General features: G+C 51.1%; 2 protein-coding genes across 2 annotated transcripts; both read right to left on the bottom strand.

Annotated features, from left to right (window-relative positions):
- Window positions 1–1,629: 1,629 nt before the first annotated feature.
- Window positions 1,630–3,078, bottom strand: EAH_00016000 (hypothetical protein, conserved; the record flags this gene model as incomplete). Its single annotated transcript, XM_013394020.1, has 1 exon — window positions 1,630–3,078. One exon carries the CDS (start codon window positions 3,076–3,078, stop codon window positions 1,630–1,632), a length of 1,449 nt encoding a protein of 482 aa, XP_013249474.1.
- A 2,573-nt stretch (window positions 3,079–5,651) lies between these two features.
- EAH_00015990 (hypothetical protein, conserved) lies at window positions 5,652–8,024 on the bottom strand (the record flags this gene model as incomplete). The annotated part of the gene is made up of 3 exons (XM_013394019.1): window positions 5,652–5,879; window positions 5,984–6,160; window positions 6,420–8,024. 3 exons carry the CDS (start codon window positions 8,022–8,024, stop codon window positions 5,652–5,654), a joined length of 2,010 nt encoding a protein of 669 aa, XP_013249473.1.
- Window positions 8,025–8,499: the final 475 nt, after the last annotated feature.

Below are 8,499 nucleotides of genomic sequence, written 5' to 3'. Positions count from 1 at the left end.
GGGTTCCTCGGATCCAACACCCGCCCGCAACAGGCATGGAAGAAACCAAATTGTCTGCCTAGGCAATTCTTTAACACACCACAGACAATTTTTTTCTGAATCTTTTGATCAAATGGGCTTCTTGTTGGCCTATCTCACGGCTACTACTTGCACGCAATACTAATGCCGTGCGCATGGGTAGCAGGACCATACGAGCTTTTGGCGAGTAAAAACGGCGATTTATTACCACTTTAGTACATGCTTCAGAATTCACACCACTTAGTATGAGCAGTCGCTGTGGGATTTCAGGGGCAACTTTGCGGGATTGATCTCGTACATGTTGGACTGAGCTGCAGCGGAGCCGCTGACCCCCTCGGAACAGTTGAAGGGATGGCGGAGTCTAGAAACACCGCAAGTAAATTTCAAAATCTAGTGCCGTGGCCGCCAAACGCCAGCGTCCTGCCTGGACATGCAACCACGTGCTAGCGAATGTTCGAAAATTTGCGGGTTTGTACAACTTGACGTGGACTTCGCACGGCATGCGTCGAGCCCCCAGCGCCGGAGATAATCGCTAGATGCACTTCAAAAAGGCAGTTGCTCACTAGATAATTCCATCTTACTGTGCAGCTTAAGCAGAGGCAGAAGGATCTGGATGGGGGAATGAAGCATGCGCGTCGCAGCAGACAGTGCGGTAAAGTGTAACTAGTCTCCTGCATTCCGCTCGACAGCCTCACGCTTCTACAGACGTTCTCATACTCTGTTCTTGCACCCCTCACGCTGGAAAAGATGTCCGCACCCTATCTACGGGATCATTCGGTTCATGATGGACAAAAATATGTTTGGTCTGCTTCTATCAGAAAAGCCTGCCCCAGACTTTCTGGGAATCCTTGTACGTCAATCAACAAAAGAAACCATCAGGAATTCTTTATGGCGAAGTTTGACACCGTTTGGCAATCGCATCTGAGGTATTTGTTTGCCTAGCTGCTGTCGGTGCTAGGATGCATGCCATTTTGCATTATAAGAGTGCATCTCAGTTGATATTATTAGCCCACCAGGACACTGTTTGATGTGCATATGCCAAACCAGGTGATGGTAACATATTCCACGAACTGGAGCATGCAACTAAGCACATCCGCGCGTTCTTGGACCACTCGGTAATTGGCTGTACACTTGGTATTGCGTTGCCTGTGACGGCAGCAAAAGGATGCGGCTTCGCTGTTGGTCCTGATATGTGTGTCTGTGTCTTAAGTTACTAGGCTTCAACTGCTCCAAGCCAACTCATTTTGATCTGCGGCTTGCCCGGAACGCCGCACGCAAAATTTCAGCTACGAACAAATGCGCCTTCTGACAGTTGCTGCTGTGCAGACATCCTCAGGGCCTCATAGTATCCCGCTGCGCAGGAAGGGTAGCCTGCGGCAAAGTCATCGACCGTGTTCTCTGGAGGGAAGACGCCTGAACGAAGCGGTTTACCACCCATTCACAGCGTTGATTGCAGGAGGGAGGGTCTCTGAGTCAGCACCACGAGCAACAAAGGCCAAGCTCAGGAACCTATGCTTGCTCTACCCAGCACTGTGTCGTGAGTGCAAGTATTCTTTCTTGACCACGCTACGCCGAAATACGCACAGAGGTGCTACTTCAGGCAGCACGTACTCACCCTGTTTCTGTGTTGAGTCTCCACAAGTCTTGACCGCCTCCACCACAGATGCTGCAACACTTATCGATTGGCTCAGCAGTGTGACGGCCTGCAGCGCATTTGAGCCAATCATGGCAACGCATCGTAGAAGAACCTAAACGTCTGCCAGAGTACTTGCTAGCAACGGAATTATCGCTACTTGCCTGTTTTTTAAATTCGTCGCTGGTGATGGCGTCCATAGCTCTGTCCACCGCCCCCAGCAGAACCACTGCACCCTCGTGCAGTTCTCCGCCTTTGTCATCGCCCGTCCCAGTTGCTTGCGGGAATCCCTCACCAGAAACAAGGCAACTGTCCCCAATTGTCGCAAATGACTGTTCTGCACTGTCACAGGTTCTATGCCCAGGCGATGAGGAGGCCATCGCCATAGCAGCTGCAGCGGCTCCGGAAAACATTTCGCCTACCAACTTCGCCGCCGAAATGAGAGACTGCTCCGGTGACGAGATGCTCACAGCCTTTGCCTGGCAGTGCTCCGCCTGTTGCCTGACAGTAATTTCACTGGCGCCTTCATCGTTAGAGGAGAAACATGACACCTGGGGGAAGCAGCTGTTCTGTGGAAGTGGACGCAGTTCCTCTTGTTCAGGGATAGCCTGCTTTTCTAAAGTACTGTCTGCACTACTTCCCGTTGCAATTCGTAGCGCTCTGCACCCTACAGCAGATGATTGGGTCTGGAAGCTACTGGCCTCCTTACGCTGCCCCGCATGCTTCTTTGGCACTGTTTTGGCTGCTTCGCCTGCCTGTGCTGCGCGTGCTGCAGCTGCAGCTGCACGTTCACCAGCAGCTGCTCTGAGGGCAGCTGCTACTCTGTGGGCCACTGAGCAGCTATGCGGGCTAAGAAGCGCTTGTTGAGTGCCCTGGTGCTGTATGCAAATCGCATCGCATCCAGCCGCCAGCATGTGAGAAGGGACGTGGATGTGTTGCTGTGGCTTCGGACTCCCGTCTTTTGGACGCTGCTCCACCACTGTTATTGATCTCTTTGGCGGAGGCGAGGATAGATCCAGTGAGCATTTCGCTTTGGAGTTTCGGTCTGTTTCCTGGTCTGGGCGGATTTCCCCCTCTTGCACTGGCGGCTCTTCCTGCAGCTCTTCAACCTGTTGCAGCCCCTGGCCTTCAGTGTGCTGCTGAAGATGTTCTGGCTGTGTTTGTCCGATGGCCGACCCTTGTAAGCGAAGGGTGTCGCTGCGTCTCTGAAGTGACTCACCGTTAGTAGAAGTTCCATTGGCAGAGGGATCCCGTGGTACAGCCACCTCCGGAGGTGTTAGACTCGCTCCCTGGGGCTCTGCCGCCGTCGATACCTTCTTCAGAACCTGGATTTGGTTGCTGAGAATCTGAGCATTAAGTTGCTTGTTCCGGCGTGCATTGCTTCCAGCCACCTTGCACGGTAAACATGTTGAGTTGTTGGCCCCCATTTCAACCAAGAATCTCAACCGCAGTTAGCGGGACAGATTAGCGGTCTCCAACTTTCAACCGATGACTGAGTGTCTTGGCTGGCACGGCTAAGTGGAGCTACGCCACCTATCTCGAAAATTGGAAGAGCTGACGAGGCACGGACGACACGGAGGCCGACGCTCTACTGAGAGTGCTGAGCTGCCTCTTTGTCCCCACCAAAAGTAGATCGTCTTCAGACGGTACACGCAAAACCATTATCTATCGTGTCAGTTTGGGTCCATGTCACTTGTACACCCTTGCCTGGCGTAGGGGTGAGCTGGTGAGTGGGGTGGCACCTGGCATGAAGACGTCTCCAACAGCTCGGCTAGTCGTGCAGGCACTACCTTCCCTAATTCAAAAACTATAAGAAATGGCATGAAACAAGGTGTAAGGTAATCTCGGGGAGTTAACTAAGTTGTAGGCGGGTTCTACTAAAGTTCACGTTTCAGGCCGAGGCAGCAGGTGACCAGTGGCTGTAGCAGGGAGACGGAAAGCCTAACAGTTAAAAGGCCCCCTGAAAGATGCAAATGTATTCAGTTTTCACTCATTCACGCATCAGAGAAGCAGCAGGTTTCCACCGCCGCAAGCAAACGGACCGTCAGTGAGCAATACGCCTACACCCATCTCGGCGCACATCACCAGACATTTTAGCTGCTCGCTGCTATCAGCTATTTGCCAGCATGTACCGGTAGTAAATTGCTTGTGCGCATTGTGAACGAAATACGGGTGTTTATAGATGGGAATGTGTGCTTGGGCTGGACTTACCACTTCTTGCAACGGAGAGTGTGCCCGAGTGAGCGAGGTCGCTCCGCTGTGCACCCTATGCGTGAGAGGATGTTATACCTTGAGCCTGCCCAGTAAAATACCGCGGCAAGTGTTAACAAAAGGGAACTGTACTAGCCAGCAAAGGCAACAGGGGTATATTTAGTAGAGTAACTGGTTTTCAGGTCGGACTACGTCGTGAGTTCCGTTCCTGTAGGCTTAGAGAGAAACCAAGAAACCATGAAAGTGCTAAACGGAAGCAGAGGCATTTTTAGAAGAAACAAAATGGGATACAATCTATCAAAAGAGACTCCGTATGACGAAAGTGCTGCTGCAGCTACACCTGCTGACGCTTATGGTGTCTACGTAGGCGCTGGAAACGTTGTACACGCGCTTGTTATTGTTTTCACAACTATGTTCACCGATGCAACAGAAACACCATCAGTCAGCTGTCTCTTTGTACTTCGTGTGAAGCATCATTCGCCTATTCTCCACAGCCAGCGTACGCCAAGCATGCCCCGAAGGCTTTTGCCAATTCTCTGCTGTGGGTACGCTCTAATATTGAAGGCACCAATGCACCCCTGATCCTGTGCACATTCAGAGGAACAGGCGTGTCAAGGCGAATAAGGAAAGCAGCGTCTGCTTGCCAAGCGCGAAAGGTCTTCGCGCCTGGTTCAGTCTTTCGGACTACCAAGACTGTCATGATCTGAAAGTCCACCAACATTTGTATCGAGTCCTACGCCTAGTGTTCGGGCCGATCTTCAAATCCCAAAGAATACTGGCCTTGATTCATCTAGTATGAGAGAAGACAGAACAGCCGGGTATTACTACCGTATGGTCTCACAGCCCTGATGAGTAACGAGCAGCCACTGCAATGTTGCAGTGGCTGCTGCAACTTTGCAGTCGCTGCTCGTTCCGGATAGCTTGAGAGAGGGCAATGCATTTTCAAGGAAGCTGTCTTTCACCGCTGCAACTCAGCTTTGAATGCAAACGAGTCTGCAGCACTAAAAATGAGTCCTGTACGCATTTAGTTTAGACGCTGATGCTGGCAAGGAACTGTATTGGAGTACTCTTTAAATTTCCCGTATGAATAAAAGACCAAATACTCCTAGAATGCGATATCAAGAAGAGTGAAGAGATTTACTGGGAGGCAAAGGAGATCGGTGGTGAAAGGCGCCCTCGGAAATGTCGAAGCGCGCTTGCGCTATACGTGCATATTCCTGGTGAAAAAGTCTAGGTACAGAACTCTGTTAAAGATTAGTGCACCGTTTGAAGACGGTACGTGATAAGAAGAACTGGAACAAAAGCCAAGGAGCCTTCACAAAGTATAAAACTAGACTCCTGAATTCCAGCAACGGGTCCTCAAAGTGAGGTACGACCTGCATGGAGATCAGTCTGTCTCGCGGCCCTACTCTTGATTAGCCTTCAAAGTGAACAGCAAAACTAGGGTTTGCCCCGGCGTCGTAGTAGTAAAATCCGTTTCTTCAACTAATCGCAATGCAGGGTCTCAAGCAAATTATCGCTTCCCTCAAAAATTCAAGATTGTTTGCGGCAAACAAAGAGCTGTTGCTATTCGACCGACTCACAAAGTTTTGAGAAGAGTTTACTGCCATCGTGGGCGGAGGGGGCTCAGGCTAGGAGGGTACTGACAGATGGACACTGTTAGCTTTCGCTGAAGGGATGCTCTGAGCCATGTAAAAAGTTTCTATCTATAGGCCGCGTAAAGCATCTAACCATCCAGTGCATAATAAAACTTCCCACATCACTTCAGGAACACTAGCCTGGCCAGCCCTCACAAATAGGGGATCTGGAACTCGTGAGGCAGTGTTTTGTTAATTCCACTCAGGATCTCCACTTGTTCGCACCTAGGGAGTCCCCAGATATTCGTAAGAACATTGCTGTCCTTTCTTAGAGCCTCTGCTCTATTGACGCATTCCTCAATAGCGATCGCTTGAGCGTCCTTTCCTACTGCAGGCTCCGGAGCATCTATTCCGGCTGCTTCCTGCCTTTTGACGCTTACCTGCAAACGCACGAATGCACCGGCAACTTCATGGCAATGAGCCTCCAAGCGAAAGGGAAGGCAGCGGCTGCACTCGCAAAGTTTTTCCAGACACATCAAATCACCTGCTCTTCAAACTTGCTGGGAAAAACCGTAAGTGACCTCTGGTGAGCACCAGGTGGCCAAAGCGCGCCTGCAGCTACAGTGGAAAGCTCAGAGAAGCTGCCACGGAGAGGGGGAATTTCAGCAAACGGTGGCAATATATTCTTGGCAGTATAGTTTGCGTCCGCATTCGCAGCTGCCTGAAACACACAATACACCCCCGCCCATCTTTCCACTGAGCAAGTTCCGCAATACTAAAACTGAAAAATAAGGACCGTACGACATGTTGGTGCGCGAACTAGCGGCCAAAGCAGGGGTAGTGTAGTTGATCAGGCAAATGAAGACGTGCCTTGGTAAAGTGGGAAGTTACAAGAAGGTGGGTCAACAGACTCAGACGCTGGAGCACAACCGCTGATTTCAGGGTTGGGACAACGATACGCTTTTTTCGCCTGTGCGCACCTGCAAGAAAGTGTAAGCGAGATCAGTCTCCACAATAGGAGGCAGTTGCATACAGGCGCTTGAATAGGGAGCGACGGATGCAACGAAACGCCAAGCTAGGGTGGCCAAGCTATTTGGATCTTCGGGTGGCAAAATGGCGACATTATCCAAAGCTTCATAAATTCCCTGCGATCGTGACCTCATGATCACCGAGGTTTCCGCATCATCTAACACATGGATAGACGACGGCGTGCACCGCACCCAGGGTTTATCGTCGATTAGTGGTGGAGCTGCTTCTAGGAGAGACTGAAGCAGATCTGTGTCAGTGACTTCTAACCCGCCCGTGCATGTTATTACTTCCTCTTCCTTGAGGCGAAAAACATCAGCATCAAGCTTGGATAATGGTAATAACGGTGCGCTGTGCTGCATGCAGATAAACAGTTCTGCGACATTAAGGTTCTCCTTTCCCCAGAAGTCTGGGCCTGGAATGTTCTGCCATTCCCATTCCCCGTTGCTGTCCGCGGAAAGCGACAATCTGGGAGGGACAATCTGGACTTTCCATCTGTTTTCGTCACTGGAACTGTATGAGTCTTGTCCCTGTAGAACTGTACGGGTTTCTGCAAAGCCCGCCATTGCTGAGCCCTCTTCTCCGCTTGGAGCTGACAATGCAGTATTGCCTTGATACCTGGAAAGGTTATTTACCAAGCTGCCACCTTGCTGTGAAGTGTCAGGGTGGCTTGAAGTGCCCTGCTGGCATCGCTTTTCAAAATTCCGCTCTTGCTCACGCCGGGAGTTATTCGCGCAATTCGACTGGCTTTTCTGCTGTGGTTTGTCCTGAACTCTGCCTTCATTCGTTTCTTCCCTCAAAGCGTGAGAGCGAATCCATGAACGTATTGCCTCCAAGCGTCTCGCTATCCTTGCGCGGAGAACGACTGTGGCTGCTGCTTGGTGAAACCTGGTGGCGAGTTCACTTCTCCACAGCTGTCGTAGCATTGGCCCATTGTCTTCCGAGCAAGATGTAGTGTCTGAAGTGTTCTGGAAGGCTGCTCGGGACGGGGCAACAGGGGCACCTGCATATGTACAGCTGCTGCGGCTTCTGTCTTGAATTTGCAAGAGCCGTATCATTCGTTGGGCCTCTTCTGCTCTCTTCAGTTGAATTTTTTGAACAGCGGCATCGGATGGGAGGGCAGCGCCTTTAACTGTGTGCGTTCCGAGCTTTTGGGCTCTAAGAACAGCCACCAATTCAGCCCACCGTTCGTCCAAGGACTGCTTAGAAACATCGCCCTCGCCGCACTTGTTGCCATCAAAGCGTTGAATTACGTTGGCAGCGGCAACAATGTAATTTCCTCCTTTGCTAGTGCATTCCTTTCTTCGTGAAGGACCCTTCAAGTGGTACGGGGCGGATGCGTGAGGTGTCGTCCCCGCTGTCAAGTCAATACTGTATGTACCACATGACCACTCCACGCAACTTTCTGGCGCCATTTGCTCCCCTCTGTTTCTATCCCTCGGAGAAATATCTGCTGACTGCCCGAGGGGCTGACCACAGTTGATTTCTTCTGCCGAGTTGGTTGAGGCGTGCTTCTCCTCACCTTTAGAGGGATCCAGCTGGGGCGAGCTCTCTAACATTTTGCAGCTGTTTCTACTAATCAATAAGCTCTGTCCAGCAATATGTAAGGGCACACCATTCCCTAATAGTGTCACTCGATGGGGGGTGTTGTTAGGACCGAGCAATACCAGTAAATCTTCTGTATATTCTGCGTGGAGGCGGGGAGCAAACTGGAGCCAAAGAGTTGCAGGCTCCCGAGTGCCAATGACGCCCTTCTGCGGCTTCACGGAAAACGCTCTAGTCCTTTTCGTTAGTTCTACTGTAAACTCTAGAGGTGCCCACAGAGCAGGAGGCAGGACCAGGCGCCGTTGTCTCACTGACCCTACCTTAGTAGGGCCGAAGTCCAGACGCGATACTATTGACAATGGCGCAAATCCCCCATTCTTTTGACACTCATACTTCCCGTTGGATTCGGCTGTCGAAGATGCAACATGATTCTCCACACCCACTCTGCAGTGCCATACAGCTCGTACAGGAATGCGCTTCAGAACAAGC

Source organism: Eimeria acervulina, genomic scaffold, assembly GCF_000499425.1.
Source record: "Eimeria acervulina Houghton genomic scaffold, Eah_scaff99, whole genome shotgun sequence".
Lineage (NCBI taxonomy): Eukaryota > Apicomplexa > Conoidasida > Eucoccidiorida > Eimeriidae > Eimeria > Eimeria acervulina.
This window is presented reverse-complemented; position numbering and strand designations above follow the sequence as displayed.